The following is an 18,932-nucleotide window of genomic DNA, read 5'->3' on the forward strand; positions in this document are numbered from 1 at the left end:
GAGAGAATTTGACCCTGAGCTGACAGGAACTGGAGGTACGATCTATTTTCGCGATGCGCTAACCTCAACTTGGCTGGAGGCTCTCACACGCTAGCTGTTTTGCGGCTGCACGGCGACTTGATTGGCGGGTTGACGATCCAAGAACTCTGGGTATTATCGCGAATAGATCAATATGATTTGAGAAAAACCTCATGCAATTGTTGTAATTGAGTTATAAGGAAGATATTTCCCTCAAATATATCATGACCATTCATCTTTACTATTTACCATTCATTTCTTAGATAACCTCTATTACCAGTCAAAATGTCTACTCATCTTGCCGCTATCTGCCCAGGAAAAGGCCAACCCTTCCACGTACGAACCCGATCCACTCCAAAGCCAGGGCCAGATGAACTTCTCATCGCCGTCAAGTCCGTCGCTCTCAACCCAGCAGACGTCATCATGCGCGATCAAGGTCTTTTTATAACAGATTATCCCACCGTTATAGGCTTCGACATGTCGGGCTTGGTACTAGAAGTCGGCGAAAACGTTCCAGCTGGTGATGGTGGCTTCCAACCTGGCACTCGAGTTGCTGCTTATTCTGCCTCTGCCTGGAGAGGATGCGCTCCAGATTATGGTCCTTTCCAAGAGAAATGTCTTGTTCCGTGGCAGCATGTTGTGCGTCTTCCTGATCAGAACATGTCGTGGAATCATGCTGCGACGTTGCCTGTTTCTGTCCAAGTACCTCTTAGCGCATGGGATATGATGGGAATTCCCAGATCTTATGATGAACCTCCTTCCCAAGATCTAGGTCAGGTTGAGAAGAAAGAAGCGCTTCTTATCTGGGGCGCGTCATCCAGCATCGGCACCATGGGCGTACAAACAGGTCGTCTAATGTGCAAGGATCCCAAGTCTCCCTTTGCAGCTGTGTATGCTACTGCTGGACCGGCAAATCACGATTATATAAGCTCACTTGGTGCCGATCGTGTATTCGATTACAAAGACTCAAAGGTTGTTGAGTCAATCATCTCCGCCGCAAAAGAAGACGCGCTAGTCATTCGACATTGTTTCCTCGCGGCAGGGCAACTTTCTTTGTGTCAGGCTGTGCTGAAGGAATTTGTTCATTCAGACCCAGCAGAGGGCAAGACAACGACCAAGCTTGGGTCGGCACCTTGGATTCCAGCGGACGCGCAAGACGTTGATGGAGTCGAAGTGATATTTGTGATGCCGTCGGCGGTTGAAGAGAAAAGGCTGGAGCAGTTCAACTATTGGATTGGTACTTATCTAAGTAAGACCTTATCCAATGGAAGCGTTAAACCAAGCCCCGAGCCAACGGTTGTAGGGACGGGTTTGGACTTCCTCAACAGTGCTTTAGCCAGAATGTCCCAAGGTGTCAGTTGTTCTAAGTTAGTGGTGGAAATTAGAGAGTGAGATGGCACAATGAGGGAACATTATCAGATAGTGATACCATCGCCGTATAGAAGAAGTGCGATACTTCAGAAGATCTAGATAAGAAAAATTATCTAAATTGCGTGAAGAAAGACTTTACAAAATGTTGAACCTTTCTGCGCTATCTATCTGTATCTCGAGTCACTTCAGGGTAGTCATCCATCATTTTTCTTCATCGAACGGGATCAATAACAGCGATCCCTGCGGTCTTCGCTTGCGACTCGGGACTTTCCGTCTTAAATTCTCTGTTTCATCATGCTTGACTTCCGAATGACAACATTTTCGCATGGTCTCATGGATAAAATCGGCTCAGCTGTCGCAAGACCACGTTCCACGCTCCGATCCTCGGCAAACTAACTACCCAAAACGGACATTTCTAGCAGTGCCCACCAGCGCCAATTACCAAACAGAATGCCGCTGTACAACTCTGTCTCCGTTTCTGTTACTTTAACGTTAGTCTTAAGCGAATATTACCTTTGACCATACCACGCGATCGGGTGAAAGGGTGGATCAATTGGTTCCGTAGCTTCGATCGCTCGCTTCCTGACACGACCTCGCCATGCACCCCATTGACCAATCAAGGCGCCTCACCATGAACCAAGTCACGTTGACCAATATCGATGATGAAATCTCCTCGCCCCGACACCCTCTTTCGCTCAATAAACATAAGCATAATACGCCATAAAAATAAAGTTAAAACTCCGCCAAGCTCAGCTCTCTCATCAATGGCGAAACAAGTTCCCCTCACAAGTCATTGATGTCTTCTCTCAAATCAGGGGGATGCAGAATTCTCGGTCTTGTCCGACCACTCTAACTAATACAAGTAAAGATCATCTTCCCTCCTTTCAAGCTTGGGCCCCGGTCTGGAGTGGAAAATCCGGGGTGAGTTCTCTTATCGGACCGACAGGACACAAAACTCCACGATCTCATGACCCCGTTTCCCCATACAAAATTCCTTTTAAAATTCATGGTCTGACGAGAAATCGAAGATCATGTCGGTCCGACATAGCGAATCTCGAGAGATTGAAGCTATCACGAGGCTCAGCTCTTGGCGAAGATGAGCTCAGTCTCGCGTTGAAAAGGTATGTCGGGCCGACATAATCTTGGCTAGACTGTTCTGGGGGGTCCGGGGTGAACCAACCCTCCAGAACCTGGAGAGACGGGTTGTTTGTGGAGATTTAGCATAAGAATCCCCAGATTCCCCAGCTTCTTTCTTGTTTTTTCCCAGCATCAGCTTCACTCACTTCTTCTTTCTCTCCATACAAGGGATCTTTCGACATATTATCTCTTATCTTGGACGACAGCATGTCTTCACCAAAGGATCTCGCTCAGGTTGAGCACATCGATCCCGACAAGATGGCCTTTGACGAAGTTGAGCGCCCTGCTGCGCGCGAGGCCAATGATCGCGAACACACCCTCACTCTCCGCGAGGCACTTCGCCTGTATCCCAAAGCCATTTCCTTCTCCCTCCTTTTCTCAACGGCTATCATCATGGAAGGTTATGACTTGAGTTTGTTGGGTAGCTTTTACGGTTATGATGCGTAAGTTGCAGTTAGCCTGGTATCGACATTGTCGACCATGAAACTGACAACCCCCCCAGATTCAAGCAGAAATTCGGTAACGAAGTCGACTCGAACGGAAATCCTATTGTTTCAGCCGATTGGCAGACTTATATCCAAGTTGGTGGCATGTGCGGCCAGATCATTGGTCTTTACATCAACGGTTGGGTATCTGATGCTTTTGGTTACAAGAAGACCATGTTGGCGAGTCAAGTACTCATGATTGGACTCATCTTCTTTCCCTTCTTTGCGCCAAACCTTCAGGTCCTCTTGGCTGGAAACATTCTTCTCGGTCTGCCCTGGGGTATTTTCCAGACTCTCACTCTCGCATATGCTTCTGATGTTGCGCCCGTTGTCCTAAGACCGTACCTCACTGCCTATGTCAACCTTTGCTGGGTCATCGGTCAACTCATCGGTGCAGGCGTTCTTCGCGGGTTCAGCACCATGGGTGGTGATTGGTCTTACAGAATCCCTTTTGCTCTGCAGTGGGCTTGGCCTCCGTTCATCATGCTTGGTACCCTCTTCGCTCCTGAGTCTCCTTGGTGGCTTGTGCGAAAGGAGCGATACGAGGATGCTAAGCGATCTATCCTTTCGCTCGTCACTCAGTGCGATGTTCCTTTTGATGCTGATGCTCAGGTTGAGCTTCTGAAGGCTACCAACCAGATGGAGATTGAGAACTCTGCTGGAACAAACTACTGGCACTGCTTCATGCGCAGCGATCTTCGACGAACTGAAGTCGCTTCCATCAGCTACACTGCCCAGGCTCTCTGCGGTAGCTCTCTCATGGGCTACGCCGTTCAGTTCTACCTCGAAGCTGGTCTTTCCTCCGAGCGAGCTCTTGACTTCAACGTCATTCAATACTGTGTCGGTGCCGTCGGTGTCGTTCTATCCTGGTTCCTCATGTCTCGCTTCGGTCGTCGCCATATCTACATCTGCGGTATGGCATCTCTCTTCTTCATCCTCATCGCCGTCGGAGCCCTCGGCTTCGCCAAGAAGACTGAGCAAACCGGTTGGGCCATCGGTAGCTTGCTCGTCGTGTACACCTTTGTCTACGACATGACCATCGGCCCCATTGCTTATACCATCGTCGCCGAGATCTCATCCACTCGTCTCAAGGCCAAGACTATTGTGTTGGCCCGTAACTTCAGCAACATCGCCGGTCTCGTCACCAACACCCTCATGCCCCGCATGCTCGGTCGCAACTCTTGGAACTGGGGCGCCAAGACTGGTCTGTTCTGGGCTGGATGGTGTCTGTTGATCTTCATCTGGGCCTTCTTCCGCCTTCCTGAGCCCAAGGGTCGAACATATGGTGAGCTCGATCTTCTCTTCGAGCACAAGGTTCCTGCGCGCAAGTTTGCTAGCACCAAGGTTGATCAGTTCCCTACATCTGGATCAACAGAGAAGGTTCAGGAGGAATAAAAAGTTAAAGACTTATTGTATTTAGAAAACGCGCCTGAAGACATTGAAATGAGTCATTATTTGTATTCTATAGCAATTTAGCGCAATACCTGATATCCATTGAAACGGCACATTGTCTCCTGCAAACGTGTTCCTTGATTATAAAACTTTCTCTCGCTACACATTTCTCCTCTCCATTTTGTGTTAACTGTGCCTATAAAATCGCAAATTCCACTGAGTTTGTCGCGACGTGGCAGACGCTTGGATATCGCAGGGCATTTGTCTTAGTCAGCAATGGTGCCGCGATCGAACCTCCGTCAACAGACCATTCGTCATTCATCGAATTGACATCTCCACAACGAGTCTCAAGTCCGATAATGTACGTCGTTGTAACCACTACGCCCATTGCTACAGGTGTTGGGCGTTAGGCGGTCTCTCAAACCTCCTCACGTTAGCGACCAATGCCAACGATTCCGCTTCACTCGACTCCACTATGTCAACAACAGGCTATGTCCCTCCTGCCGATTAAACGGCCACTCAACATGAAGGAACACCCTCCTTGGCTATCAAGAATACATTCACCCGTCGCTTAATGACACTTATAGTCCTCAAAACGTACGCTCGCTTCTACAATCACGATGGACCCTGCATATCCATCTCCAAATCTCTCATCGTCAAGAAGGGCCCATTCGTCCATCTCACCGAAGCAGCTACCATGCAATTTGTCGCTGCCAATACTTCTATTCCTGTACTGGCTGTTAACTGTTCGTTCGTACATAAGGACCGAGCATATATAGTTATGCAGCGCATTCGAGGAACTTCTCTCACAGAGGCCTGGAAAACTCTCTGCTGCTGATCTGTCAGACATCTTCGCCCAACTTCGGCGCATATTTCAGGTACTACGGGCTCTTGTGCCACCGGATGAGGTGGGGGTCCAGAGCTGTTTGGGCGGTTCATTACGTGACTCCCGGATACCGCGCTCAAGGCCTCGATTTGGGCCCTTCAAGACGATCCAGGATTTCCATCGATGGTTACGGGAAGACCTCGAGCCTGACAACCATCCAGATCGCTTCAAGGGACAGTTTTGGAAGGAGATAAAGGAAATGGTTATAAAACAAGACGCCTGTGGCCACAGCCGGTGTTCACGCATGGAGACCTTAACCCTTTTAACATCTTGGTGCGGGGCGACCAAGTCGTTGGTATCATTGATTGGGAGTTTGCTGGGTGGTATCCGTGTTACTGGGAGTATACCTCGGCATGGTATGGAAATCGTATTTGGCAGGGCCGGCAAGAGTTACTTGCGAAGTTCTTGGATGCATATCCTACAGAGCTGGAGATGGAGAAGACAAGGCAAAGATGGTGGGGTGATTTTTGAGTACAAGTAGACATTACCAGCTAAGTTATAACCCCTCTTTCATGGCATGTTACGTATCGGTTTTGGCTAAGCAGAGCTGAAAAAGTTGAAACGTTCTGATCTGAGACATACTAATCGAGTCGTAGGTGCTGGGTTGCTTCAACAACAACAGCAAGCCCCCAGGTTGAGATCTTTTGAGATTTTGGAAATTTACTAAAATAAAAGAGCGTCGATTAAATAAACAAAAGCAATTAGCGAGTGAAAACTGAGCCGCACCATAAGTACACCCTAGGATCCGTCCTGGTTCATTCTCCTAGCTCCAATTTCCAAATCAAAACTCCCATGAAGTACGTCATTTAGATATCAATTCTAACACTTGACATTCTCGTTGCCAGTGCTGCAGCCTGTGTTCAAGTTCTTGCCAGGATCAGAACTACAACTCGTTAGCTTCGTGCCTCATAGACAACAAAATTTAACATACCCATCAGTTGGAGCTTTGACAAATCCAGCCTCTTCCCAGTCCCCAAGACACTTCTGACCAGACGCTCCGCACGACTGGCACATTCTCTTCCACATATGTGCTATTCCAGTTAGTCATTTCTGAAAAGAAACAAGAGGGTATACATACCTTCTCCCAGATATTTCTGGGCCCAGATCTGACCGACTGATCCAGCAGGGATGTTACAGTCAATCTTGCCACCATCAGTCCAAGTGTTTGTAACAGCAAGGCCGAGAGAGACGCCCAGGACATCCTTGATAGGGTTCCAATCTAAACCCCCTGAGACCTCAACTGAAACTGATTTGGACCAGCTAATAGTTCGGGTGCCTGAGCCCTCACTCAATCCAGTGTAGAGACACCCGGAAGCTGTCTCCCATGGACCCCAGTAGGATTGGGAATCACGAGCCTGCCACTGGTCATAGACATAGCAAGGGCCTGTATATTGACGCTTGGACTTGTCATCTTTAGTTTCTTTGTCTTCGACGACTGAGACGCTAGACAATGGTACGAAGGACTGTTTGTCCTTCAGATAGACAACGCTATCTGAGTTAGGGTGTTTCTTGATGTAGTCATTGAGATCCCCCGAGTCTATGATGAGGTCTTTGGGGTGATTGGCTAGGGCACGAGCGTGAAGCTCATTAGCATGAATTTCCCTGGAATGCAGGTCTTGGGAAGTGGTAAGAAGGCCAGTAGGAGAGGCACTGCCGAGGCTAGTGAGGGCCAAGAGGAAGAAGCTGGGATGCATGTTGAGCAATGCTGAGTGCAATTTGTAAGTTGAAGTGATGAGAAGCTTTGGTGATGATAGCAAGGCAGTGAGGAATCAGTGAGGTTTTATAATTGAAGAAGAACTAGAATATTCCGAGTCAAGTCACATCTTGACAACTCTGTTTGAAAACCTGTTCATTCGAAGGATTTGCCCAACTCCAGCAATTTTCACAATCACCCCATTGAAGCCATCATCAATTACATCAGTGACCAGACCAACACAATCCATCTCGACTCTAAACGGAAGTGATCTCATCGTCTGAGGAGATCAGCAATACTTGCACAACTGCCGATATGCATAATTGCATATGTCAGCCTAGAAGGATTTTTAAAGTTTCGGACTCTAGGCTCTCGCATTGGGATTAAGCTTATTGGACGAACTAGCGCAGGGCACTTTACGAACTACTCAAATAGGAAGGCTGTGCTAGAACGGAATTCCGGCATATTTTGCATGGCTACTAAAATCCTTTGCGATCCTCCTATGCAAGGCATGGCATGACTGTCATGCATGTAATGGTAGTAAGCAGGCACATGAAATTGGTGATGCCATCAGATGGGGCGATAATCGAACCAGTTCAGGACGAAAGCATGTCCATCCCACTGTACAGTACAAGGCATTGCGTTTCGTTTCAATGTAGCTTCGGTATCTTTTAAGATGTTCAGCGTAAGATAGAAGTGAAATAGCTGTTGAAGTATTCACCAAGAACATAATGAGAGAGCAGTAGCTATGTCTCAGTACATATTGATACAGAACGCTTTTAAGGTGACTTATCATTCAACTCTCATTGTGGCTGTTTCAAGTCAGTGACAAAAGTCGCAAACAATGCAATCTAGTTATAAGATTCATGAATTACACACGCTTACACAAGTCCAGAAGTGATCCTCTTTAGGATCGTACCAATGATGTAAACAGCAAGGGACATGGGTTTGCGGCATTTAGAGCTGGACCACTCAGAGGCTGGAGAAGGCCGGGGGGGATTGGGGGCCGTTCAAGAACACGAGATCTATACCCCCGAAACTGAAGGCAAGGCAACATGGCATGCCTTAGGGCTGACTGATCTGCATGCACTATAAGCTGAAACAAGATTGTGAGCCTAAGTCTCTTAGAGGACCATACTATAACAGTGGAGAAATGTTGTGTTCAAGGAATAGCTTCATTGTAGCCGGGCGACATTGACTTCCTGTCTGAAGGATCCGCCACATACCATTGCCAGTAGAACTGACGAAACAAGAAACCAGAGGGGCACAGCCTACCAGTCGCCCTACACCGATGCATTCCCTCTGATCCCATCTTGCGTCTCATGTTTGCAAAGCTTTATGAGCTCCTGGTTTTGAAGAGTCGTCAGGTGATTAGGGGAGGTAAAGACATCTATTCTAAGTGATGAGACGATTTAGGTAAATTTAGGATAAGTTAGGTACATTTAGTATAGACTTAGTGGGTCTTTAGATAAGTGATATCCTAAGTTTGGGTCAGAACGTTCTGGCTTAGAAGCAGTAATGAGAGATGATGGCCTCACAGACCAAGCGGCAATCACAGTACGTTGTCACATTGCTGCCAGGTTCTTTGTTGTGTCTGGTGGCAGCACAGGACCTGATCATTAAGTGGAACGAGTCGAGGGGACGTCCTGTCGATGTCATTCGTGACCACGAATTAATCTGTTATCTCCGTACGTTAATCGAGCTTGGCGAACGCATGGAATGGAGGGGTAACACATACAACTTTCCAATGGTTGTGGGAAGACCCCGATATGCAGCCCTTGCCAACGAGCTTCAATACTGGCCAGCGAGATGTCACTTCCACTGCTGAATCACGAAATGCAACCTTATCCGTATCGCGTCCAGAAGGTTGAAGTCCCTGGCCAGGTAACGTCGGAAGCAGATTGGGAACGAGATAATTCACACTGGCTCAACAGTCTCACAGACCAACATGTCAACCTGCAGGTCCCACGGGATTATGTCAACGCAAGCATCACACCAGAATTAATGTCGATCATAACGAAGGACTGGCGAAATACGCTCTTTATCTGGACAAAGCCCCATTACCCTGAATCCAATCTTTATATGTTCGATTTGCCGCACGAACGCCAGATGATCATTAAGATACGACTTGCGGTCAATGGTTCTCCGAAGAGGTTGACTGGACAAGGCAGGTCATCCACCGGATTGAAAGAGCAATTCTTAATTCCAAACCGATAGCGGAGTCGTCAAAGAGACCAAGAAGACTGTCGACTATTCTCCTACCGTGACTACGGAATGGGGATCTATCGACAGATGCTGGACTCAATCTACAACCACGAAGACGCCATAGCAGTCACCCGCCAAAAGATGTCAGATATCTTTCGCAAAAACGAAGCAATCAGCGAAGAAGAGGAGCGCAGGCCCAGATTGAGGAAGCTGGTAGTGCGGGGGTCTTGGCAACTGACCCCGTACATATGAGACAACAATCAGCCCACCAAAGATTTATAAGAATCCAATATACTATTAAAGACAGTAAAGAAATAGACCAAGTACCTCGCTTGCGAGTGCAGCATCACAGTCGAAGAGCAGACATATTAGCTTAAACAACTATCTACTCCAGTAGCAGCCATTATCGAAGCTAAAAAGCCCTTTTAAAAGCATATCGGAATCCCATTCTAGATATTTCAGATATAAGGACTTCTAAAGCTCGCTTATATCTGCAGAGGGAAGCCATTGACAAGCTTCTCGAGTCAGTCTAACCTGGTCTATTTGAGCCGCGCACTGGGAGAGCGCAACAGATTCTACTTGAACGATTCATTTAGTATCAAGATAGACGCTTGTAGAGGTGAACAGAGCATATGGCTGAGTATTGCCCAAGGCGCAGCTCACGAAATGGGAGGAGAGACAGAACCTTGAAGATGTACGTGGCATAGTATCCGACCATGAACCAACGAGAAGAAAAATCGGAAAAGAACTAAAAAGAAAATAAGAGTATCCAGTTACGCATACAAGATAAGAAAAGCAGTTAAGGCCGTAGTTTAATACAGGCAATTAGCTATTTCTCAGAATCCCAGGTCCTTCTCAAACTTTTCCCACTTCGTACCAATTGGCTGAACAAGCGTAAAAGCCGCACCAGTCTGATTCATCTCCTGCACCCCATTAGTCAAATACAGCGGCGTCATCTCTCCATCATCACTAAAGAACAGCTTCGGTCTCTCCCTTCTCTTGAACACCTGCCACGATCCATCTGTAAAAGTGACATTTGAGCTAAAAGCCTCCTGGAGCTTGAAATGCCACGGTCCTGTGAGCTTTCGCGAGAAGAGATGGGATCCAACACGGGGCCATTGCTGTTTATCATTCTCAACATAGTCTATCATCCAATGGTTTATGGAGTGCCAGTTCCCTCGCTTGTCGCGCCATATGAAAGGGTCCTCGGTCCATTCTGGGTTTTCTTGCTCTGTGACGTTCCATGTTGCTTGATATTTGAGCTTATAGTCACTGTTCCAAGACTTCGCAGTGAAGATTGAATAGTCTTTGATACCAAGTACTATTTCGCCTGTTGGGTTGTTGCGCGTCCAGAGAGGGAATGCGGAGGGGTTGGTAGCGTGAATACCTGCTGGACGGTCACTGTCAAGGATCATCTTGAATGGCGACCATGGACCACGAATATCGTCAGCAGCCGAAACAGAAATATTGTTGGGCCACCTGGTGTAGCTGATGCTTTCGCACTTTGTAAACTTCTTATCATATTCCACGCCAATGCTGTATAACAGGTACTTCTTATCAGCCTGGCTCCAGACGATATCTGGATTATGCGCGAAGTTCTTCGATACGTCCTGAGCATACTTGTATGGTCCTTGAGGCCCGCTATGAGATTCAGCGCGGATGATGTAAGAATGAGGACGCCAGCCCTTCAGACCGCATCCATGACTGAACTGCACTGTGAATAGATGGAATAGTCGCTTGTTGTCACGATCTTGGATGATTCGACCTCCCCAAGAGGCATTAGGCCATATACCGAAATCGCCAGGACTTGGAGGCTCGTATGTATGGTTGTAGCCAGTGTATCGTGTTGCCGGAGCAAGATCAAGACGGCCGCAATCGCCGCCAATCCAGCCTGGATCACAACGGCAGGCCTTTTTCCATCTCGAACATATTCCGTTCAGACTGCAGTCTTCGTCATTTTTACAAGCGTTCGCGAAGCCGATGGAGAGAAGAGTCAGGAGGTGGCAGAGGTACAAAGAACGCATGATGTTTTGAGTATCAGCTATTTAAAGCCTTAATGTCAAAAGTTGACCTTGTTGAGCTGATGGACAAAACGTTCTTATTCTACTTGTGATCAGAATTCTGTGGCAAATCAGTATTCTGGAACATCCACGTCTGATAGGAGGATTATCTCACGCCTCAATCATGCATACACCTGCGGAGGATCATCTTGCTGCTTACTCTCAAAGGCCTCCACCCCCCAACTGCTCTGAAGATCAACGGAGTAGCTCGGTGCAATTCTCACCGAAATGCATAACGCTCAGAAGACGTCATATGTTGATGTAAAGCAGGATTTCCAGAGGTCGCGCCAACATGTCTTAACATGTGTATTTTGATTAACAGTTTAGTCCTTCCTGATGGAATCAACATTGCATCCGCCCATAAGCAGAGCTTACTAGCGAATGAAATTATTAATTTGTCTTCCTCCTTCTATGCAGGAGAGTCCTAACATGATAGAGCAAGAAAACACAGAACTTAAGTCTAAATCTTGACATTCACTAATCTAAAGTCTACTAAACTTTGACTAAATCTATACTAAGTTTGCCTAAAGTTACCTACGCTTTATATAAAGAAAAGAGGTAAGTGTCGTGATTTGCGGTTTCGTTGTTATGCAAACCGAACGTATTTCAGCGGGCGCCCCACTTGCGCGCCTGAATACAAATCACAACAACAAGACTTTCAACTCTACAAAACTCGCTTCCTCGATATTCGTCTCCCTTCCGCTATGAAGGGCTCCCTGCTCCTGTTCGCCCTCGTGGTGCCCTTTGTCTGCCTTTGCTGGGTGCCAACACTGGAGGCAGCACTACCAGCTCCTCTACCGCCAACCAAGTCATCTGGGCCTCCGATTGCGTTGACAGTGTCGTCTCTAACTATATGCCTGTACTGATCAACGAGCTGCACAGCATTGATACCGATAACGTGACCTCTCCCGCGAACACAATCGCGGAACCTACCACTGTCGGAACCAAAACGAACAAGATGCTTGCATGGATGGTTCTAGCCCTCCCTTGCCTCCGTGGCCTGTTTCGTCTGTCTTTGCTATAGTGGCAACATAAAAAGAGTAGATGAGATTGAGAGAAATACGAGACTGTAAAACTCATAGTTAGCCCGTACTGTAGTGGTCAAATAGTGAAGTGAGATGACCAGCTAATTGTGCTGAAGTGAGCTTGAAAATGAGATTTAATAGGCCTTGATTCGGCTAAGATGAGATAGCTGAAGAGAGACCAATTTATCTAGGAGACTAGCTTTACGTAAGAGAGATAGCGCTAACATGAGCATGGCCAGGTCGATCTGGACCATAGACTTCCTGACAGATGGTCTAGCGTTAGTCTATTCTCACTCCCCCAACTTCTTCAATATTTTCCCAACCCGTGACATGACCTTCTTCAGCTCTTGTTCCACCTGTTCAACTTGAAATTCACCAGGCAACCACCAAGGAGCAATCTTTTCAACCAATTCTTCCAGCAATGCCATCTGCTCCCAATGATCTTTCTTGATTCCTACCAAAGGTGTTGGTATACCATTGCTCTCCAGTCGCTTCAAATAGACGTCGTACATAACTTTGGGCCAATCGCCGTCGTTGGCGATGCAGTCATTCAGGAATTCGTCGAGCGGTGGAAAGAAGCCAGAGAACTCGAAGTCCACGATACCAGTGATCTGAGGAGGTTGGCCAGACACGAGGACGTTTCTTGGGGATAGATCGTAGTGAGTGAACACGAATAAGTCGTCTTTGGTGTTTAAGCTACTGAATTTGGGAAGGACCTGTAGTATGAAGTCTTGAAGAGGCTGCATGAGATCTCTGTTTGGTGCAAACGTCTCGTTCGTCTGCAAAGTCTTCATCTTGTTCTCTATCCTGAGCTTGTAGTACTCTGCAAGGGAAGCGACACCATCTTGGCAATGGAGCTCTTCTCCAAGCATGCCTCTGATGAGAAACTGTATTTCAATGGCGCTATTCGAGCTTGGGATTGTGACGTCAGGCTGGCAGTCCATTTCATGAAAGCAAATGTTCCCAGTAAAGCTTCGAGGAGGGACGTCCCGCCGCCAATTGGTAACATGATCTGCCAATTGTGTCGCCAGATGAAACTTGTCGTCATTGCTGAGTGCAGATAAGTCGATGGGCTTTCCGGGAACTCTCGTCATCAATATCCAACCACCCGGACTATCATCCATAACATTGAGCTTCACCTCACCCCGCTGCGCGTCTTTGGTATCGATAGTCAATCCATCCTGAGACCAAGCTATGGCACGAGGCGCTGGAATCTCAGGGCAAAAGTGCTCCAGCAGGCGTAGACAAGAAACCTCATTTTGTATTTTCTCCGACCCAAATCCTCGACCATTGATCTTGACAACAAGCTTATCAATATGCGCTAACTCGTTGCCGTTCTGGGATTCTCTATGACATTGAAGATAGTAGATCCGGTTGTTGAAGGACTTCAAAGACGGAAGAGCCTCCAATTCTATGTGGGTAGTGTCGGGAAGTACGTGGCGCACCAAACGGTTGATGCTCTCACTGGACATGCGCACACCAAAGTTTGGATGATGGGGCGGTGTTGATGGTCGCGGATCTGATGACATTTTGTTTTCTTAGAGATGGTGAGAGTCATATGAGAAAACGGAGTCTTTAATTTTTATAGTGCTATAAGCTCGATTTGAAGATCGCCAAAGCTCGGTGCGGGGTGACTCATTCCCCGGTGCCATATTTGAACGGCATGGTCTGATCCAGCGTTGCCATCTGCAACCCTCAAGTTATTTTATAATAGCTAACACAGAGACCAGGCCTTCGGAATATAATGTAAAAACCTCAAAATCGCTCGCCTTCCCACTTAGGCCTCCATGACAATTCGTCCAACTCCGCTGCATTAATCCTCCTGAGATGCAAGGATAGAATCCTAGTCTTGTTCCTCCGCATGACTGAACGCAGCGATGCACGCTTTCTCCAAATCCCTGGCGCACTCCCCTGTCTTCATCCAGACAGCACGCATGCTTTGTCGAAATTCGTTCATCTCAATGTAATTCTCGTGAATCGCTCGTGCCCGATCTATGTCGTCCAGCGCCTGTATGCGCTTCTTTGCTTCGCCAACCTTCTTGATCGCTTCAGCTTGTCGTACTCGAAGCTGTTCAGCCTTGAGTCCATTTTGAGAGTCAGAAGACGCCTGGAGGAAAGAATCAAGTAGTTTGTTGACCCCGTTCAAGTATATCTCTCCTGTATTCGCCACAATCCCAGCCAGAACATCATGATTAGCCGATTCTCTCAGTCCCCTGTTCATAGTGTCGATCAATTCCCTGCTATGAGAGCGGATTTGCCGAAGCTGTTCTTCTCGCGCTTCTAGGCCTCCTAGTGCGTAGTCCGCCGCCGCTTTCTCGGACTCTGCTTGTTCAAGTTTCTGGATTGCTTCGCTTCGTAGCTGTGTAATCTTTCCGGGCTTGATGCTCATTATGAGTATCTTGTACTTGTTGTAAGTTGAGTTCTCTGCACCGATCATCTGCTCAAACGTCCGCTTTCTGATTACTGGGGGCGCAGGTCCCTTTACACCGCTTGTGGACTGGGGGGTGTGTGCTTTAAGACTTTTAGATGTTCCCGTTTCCGAGGGCACTGGAAGACCATCGTTTCCATGTGCGATAGGAGTTTCGTGATTAAGATCGCCATGAATGGGTGTAGTAACAATAGATCCGCTTCTGTCGGTTTTATTGTCGTTGGACCTTTGGCTTACACTGTTAAGATAAACAACAGTCGAGCTTTGACGACTTTGATGAGGCGCCTTGTTGGCCACTGGGGTTCCTCCGTTCTTGATCTCGTCGACAATTATCTGTGCCAGTGAAAAATAGAGACATTGTTGGCCGCCATTCCCTAATGCCTTTCTGAGGAGACCGCCGTCAGCCCACAGAGAGTGAAGGTCAATTCCCTTGACCTGCGCCGCCCGTGTAATTGTCACAAGCCTCGGGACGTAGGATGAAGGCACTGGAGTACCATAAGATTGCTGCAGCGCAGCCCGAACATCAGCGGGGAGCCAGGACAGACCACCCCACGTGTTTGTCAACCACTGAGCCTCAGCGGCAACCTGCATGAAATAGTTATTCCAGCAGCCACTGCGCACTCTTGCCTCTTCTCTCTTAGCTTGTTCATAGATTTTTGAACCAGCTTCGGAGCACTTGATGATGCCTGAAAGAATGAATGACATGTCCGCCGTGTTATCTGCCACCATCGCGAGCCCACGAGTGAAGCTTTCAGAGGTTTCCTGGAATGATTTGGTCCCAGTGAGTGATTTAGCTAGAAAGTGAATTTTCTGCAACTTGTTAGCTTTTGCCAGGGATGAACGGTATTATGGTGATATAGGACTGACAGCTGCTGGAGTGGGCGCCATGGCTGGTTGGGCAGGTGCTTGCTGAACTGAGGATGCGACAAGTTGGTTTTTCGGATGAGAAGCTCGCTGATCTCCAGGCTTCGGGATAAAGGGTAAACGAGGATGTGTTGACTGGGATTCCATGGTATCTCCTTGAGAGGCTCTAGTTGCTTCATTCACGTAACGAAAAGAGAGGTACGATTGAGATATGTTGAAGTCTGACTTTTATAAAGTAAAGGCTGTAAGGTCTAGACCATAGGCTCCCGGGCTGTGTGATAAATAAATATGCGGAAAGGCGGGGCGGGCAAAGCAGAGAATAAAGGACATGAGGAAGTACTTGTAGAAAAATAATAGCTTAAAGCTGCTGGTGGTTGCGTGAAAAGGTTGAGCCTTGGCTTTGCACTAGGCCTGTTACCACTGCTGTGTTTCCTGATGTAAGAGGTGCATGAAAGAAGATGCTTGCTTTTATGTGGGGTCACTTCGTGATAAATATACGTAGCTATTATAACTGTGGTAGAGATGGCACAGTTTGGCTAACCCAGCCAATAATCTGCGGTGCTCCAAAACATATCTGGCAGCCAGTTGAAGTTGGGTTAACTTTGATCTCCTTGGTCGCAGCACTGTTTGAAACTGACCAAGGCCCATATCCAACCACTTCACTACCAGCTTTCCAAAACTCCTCTATAGCCTTCGCTTCTCCCTTAAACTCAATCTTTGTATCAGCAGCAATGATAAAAGAGGTCGGATAGGCAGCGAAGACCCATTCATCACTGTTTTCATCCCCATGGTCCTTGATCATCTGCTGAATGCGACTTGGGCCAGGGCTGACTTTGACACCTCTTTGCACCTCGAAATCAGTGTCGCTGAAGAGCTCGCTGTGTAACCATGGGCGGTCGATGTTGACGACGAGGGCAGAAAATGAAATGCTAACATCGCAGGATGCCATCTCTCGGCGTAGTTCCTCATGCAAGTCAGCACCACCCAAGGCCCAAAGGCCAAAGCCGACGGTTCCACTTTCATGAGTCTGGATATCCGATGCAGAGTAGGACAGTGTGATTCTGCTCCATGCAGTCCCATCACTGCCGTTCAGCTGCCCATTGTCATTCTGCTTACGCCACTCCTCGGCTTTGACCTTACAGGATGTAGCCCAGGTTTTAGGCGTGAGACTAACACCGTAGACCTCTCCATCGCGACTTAGATCGTCTATCGCAGAGTTCCTCATCGCCTCCTTGCTGCTTTCGATGCGCGCCATGGAATCCATCTGGACCATACCAAAGGTAAAGTCGACCGCAGGTTTCTTTCCATTAATAATCCAATCCATCCATGCACCTTGAAGAGCATTCTTATAGAACTTTCCCTCGCCCTTGCACCAGTCATCGAAATATTTCTGTCGCTTTTCGACGTAATCCTTGGTCCCCTCTTCAAAGGTGTCTTGAGCATCACGAGTAGCCTTGATCTTTGCCCTTTCCCAAATTTGTTGCTGTTCAGTCCACTTCATCTCCTTATCGTGATAAATTTCAACGATGGTCTTTGAAGTTCCGGGGACTTTCTGTTTGAAAAACTCCATCGACTTTGCGTAGTCAATCTTTCCGTGGCTGGGGATGCCCGGGCTGGGGGTGAATGTCGGGCTTGCGGGAATTAAACTATCAATGGCGCGAGCATAACTACGTGCGACACTCTTCCTCTCGTTCAAGACCTACGAAATGTCAGTAGCTATAGTTGAGTGTGATGAGGCTAAGCATACCGCCAAGTTACTCAACGGCATCATTCCGTCAACCAAGCTGGCTTCAGCTTGTCTGACACTTGCAGGAGGAAGGATTTGCTTGGATTCATCGTACAAAAACGGCCCTCCATGATCCGAGTCGGTCAGATCAATCAGAGTTCCTGGAACTGTGATAGTCAGGTACTGCTCTGGACCGATGGGGAGAGACGCGGAGATGGCATCTCTGACTTGTGCGCTCACGCTCGCAAGGGAGGTAAGAGCCTCTCTAGGAAGTTGTTCAAGCTTGGTGGCCATGGTAGTCTTTGGGATTGTTTAAGTCCAAGTCTAGAAATGATCATGGCAGTTGGATTAAAGTCGGACAAAACAAGATAATAAACTCTCATACTCTTCAACCTCGGGTCGCTTGCTGTCAATATCTGGTGGGTTTCATTCAGCAAGCCACATTTTACCCGATTGTAGGCCATGCGTGGAGGCAAAGAAATACAATCATCAGTGACAAAAAGATTTAGGTAAGTTTGGTGTAAATCTAGTGGACCTTTAGACCAGTATTTCTGGCAACTTGATTCACTGCTGGAAGTTTTGTTGTTCCATGTGAGCAGTTCAATCAATAGCGCAATTGGCGAAGTGGGCTGATAGACCCGGAATGGTAAAGACGATTAATAGTTTGCTGCAAGTCTTGGTAAAACAGACCAATGGTACCTCGTATTCCTGAATGTGGGTGGGATGGCCAAGTGACTTTGAAGATATCGCTTATGCTGCTGAAGGGTAGATGAAGAAGTACTATTTGTGTGAAACGTGCATGATGTGGCAAAACACAATGTGTATCTACTGTGCATATAGACAGAGTTGAAGATTTTGGCAAAAACAAAAGCTTGCGGTTTGTGTGGATCGAACACACGACCTTCAGATATCAATTGATTGAAGTTTGACTTCAGTCTGACGCTCTCCCAACTGAGCTAAACCCGCTGACTAATAATTATAGTTTTGCTTATTTTCTCATATCATTGTATTGTGCATTTGGTAAGTCTGCCGTGAGACTTAATTAGACAGTAAACTGAAAATCCTATATTGGGCTATTATCTGGGTAGTTAGTATACTGCCCGAAGTGTATTTTCGACAGTTTTATTCGAAGTTCATAGACTTACCAGCTGATGCTTATATTGCGCGCCTTAACTCGCTCTGTCGGCCTTTGAGTTCTCTAAACCTAACCTTGTAGCAACCTCACGAAATACACTTCAAGGGCATCACTGACTTTCTAATCATCGTGTGAGTAAGTGGTTGTGTCACACTGCGATAAAAACATTTAAACTTCCCTGGTACTCTGCCCTGCCCCGCCTACTTCTCCTTTCCTCTCACAGATACCTCACTTTCCGATTTGATTATGCTATGGCTGACGTGTTGTATGCGTGCTGTATAACACTAATGATATTGTTGATCTTAGGAATGTTCTGGATATCATACAGTATGAAAATATGTCCTATATAGTAATGTGTTAACTAACTACTGTCGTAGCGGGTTCTCGCTCAATCGGCTTGGGGGAAAATACATCCAACAATGGAACAGGTACGAGGATATGCTCACTTTAAAGTTCGAATTACTGATCAATATCACCTAGGATATGGTGATTCAATGAGAAGGGCCG

General features: G+C 47.2%; 8 protein-coding genes and 1 non-coding gene across 9 annotated transcripts; 3 read left to right on the forward strand and 6 right to left on the reverse strand.

Moving 5' to 3' along the window:
• Positions 1–303: 303 nt before the first annotated feature.
• FOBCDRAFT_191965 (chaperonin 10-like protein) lies at positions 304–1,410 on the forward strand (the record flags this gene model as incomplete). The annotated part of the gene is made up of 1 exon (XM_031192295.2): positions 304–1,410. One exon carries the CDS (start codon positions 304–306, stop codon positions 1,408–1,410), a length of 1,107 nt encoding a protein of 368 aa, XP_031031141.2.
• A 1,209-nt stretch (positions 1,411–2,619) lies between these two features.
• FOBCDRAFT_253956 (general substrate transporter) lies at positions 2,620–4,540 on the forward strand. Its single transcript, XM_031192296.3, has 2 exons — positions 2,620–2,969; positions 3,029–4,540. The coding sequence occupies exons 1-2, from the start codon at positions 2,734–2,736 to the stop codon at positions 4,404–4,406; spliced, it is 1,614 nt and encodes a 537-aa protein (XP_031031142.1). The 5' UTR covers positions 2,620–2,733; the 3' UTR covers positions 4,407–4,540.
• Positions 4,541–4,762: 222 nt separating this feature from the next.
• On the forward strand, positions 4,763–5,760 carry FOBCDRAFT_253957 (serine/threonine protein kinase; the record flags this gene model as incomplete). The annotated part of the gene is made up of 4 exons (XM_059611075.1): positions 4,763–4,799; positions 4,934–5,181; positions 5,216–5,491; positions 5,521–5,760. 4 exons carry the CDS (start codon positions 4,763–4,765, stop codon positions 5,758–5,760), a joined length of 801 nt encoding a protein of 266 aa, XP_059466159.1.
• A 348-nt stretch (positions 5,761–6,108) lies between these two features.
• FOBCDRAFT_245006 (uncharacterized protein) lies at positions 6,109–6,983 on the reverse strand (the record flags this gene model as incomplete). The annotated part of the gene is made up of 3 exons (XM_031192298.2): positions 6,109–6,172; positions 6,221–6,320; positions 6,368–6,983. The coding sequence occupies 3 exons, from the start codon at positions 6,981–6,983 to the stop codon at positions 6,109–6,111; spliced, it is 780 nt and encodes a 259-aa protein (XP_031031144.2).
• Positions 6,984–10,023: 3,040 nt separating this feature from the next.
• On the reverse strand, positions 10,024–11,211 carry FOBCDRAFT_245007 (uncharacterized protein; the record flags this gene model as incomplete). The annotated part of the gene is made up of 1 exon (XM_031192299.2): positions 10,024–11,211. One exon carries the CDS (start codon positions 11,209–11,211, stop codon positions 10,024–10,026), a length of 1,188 nt encoding a protein of 395 aa, XP_031031145.2.
• A 1,351-nt stretch (positions 11,212–12,562) lies between these two features.
• On the reverse strand, positions 12,563–13,826 carry FOBCDRAFT_265308 (uncharacterized protein; the record flags this gene model as incomplete). Its single annotated transcript, XM_059611350.1, has 1 exon — positions 12,563–13,826. Exon 1 carries the CDS (start codon positions 13,799–13,801, stop codon positions 12,563–12,565), a length of 1,239 nt encoding a protein of 412 aa, XP_059468044.1. The 5' UTR covers positions 13,802–13,826.
• Positions 13,827–14,115: 289 nt separating this feature from the next.
• On the reverse strand, positions 14,116–15,711 carry FOBCDRAFT_147317 (uncharacterized protein; the record flags this gene model as incomplete). The annotated part of the gene is made up of 2 exons (XM_059608257.1): positions 14,116–15,510; positions 15,568–15,711. The coding sequence occupies 2 exons, from the start codon at positions 15,709–15,711 to the stop codon at positions 14,116–14,118; spliced, it is 1,539 nt and encodes a 512-aa protein (XP_059468045.1).
• A 304-nt stretch (positions 15,712–16,015) lies between these two features.
• FOBCDRAFT_170449 (uncharacterized protein) lies at positions 16,016–17,628 on the reverse strand. Its single transcript, XM_031192302.3, has 2 exons — positions 17,312–17,628; positions 16,016–17,263 (listed from the first exon to the last, which is right to left on the reverse strand). The coding sequence occupies exons 1-2, from the start codon at positions 17,582–17,584 to the stop codon at positions 16,070–16,072; spliced, it is 1,467 nt and encodes a 488-aa protein (XP_031031148.3). The 5' UTR covers positions 17,585–17,628; the 3' UTR covers positions 16,016–16,069.
• A 535-nt stretch (positions 17,629–18,163) lies between these two features.
• On the reverse strand, positions 18,164–18,256 carry FOBCDRAFT_t278. Its single transcript has one exon. It is a non-coding gene; the product is annotated as a tRNA-Phe (tRNA).
• Between the last annotated feature and the right edge of the window lie 676 nt (positions 18,257–18,932).

This window comes from Fusarium oxysporum, chromosome XI (genome assembly GCF_013085055.1).
Source record: "Fusarium oxysporum Fo47 chromosome XI, complete sequence".
NCBI lineage: Eukaryota > Fungi > Ascomycota > Sordariomycetes > Hypocreales > Nectriaceae > Fusarium > Fusarium oxysporum.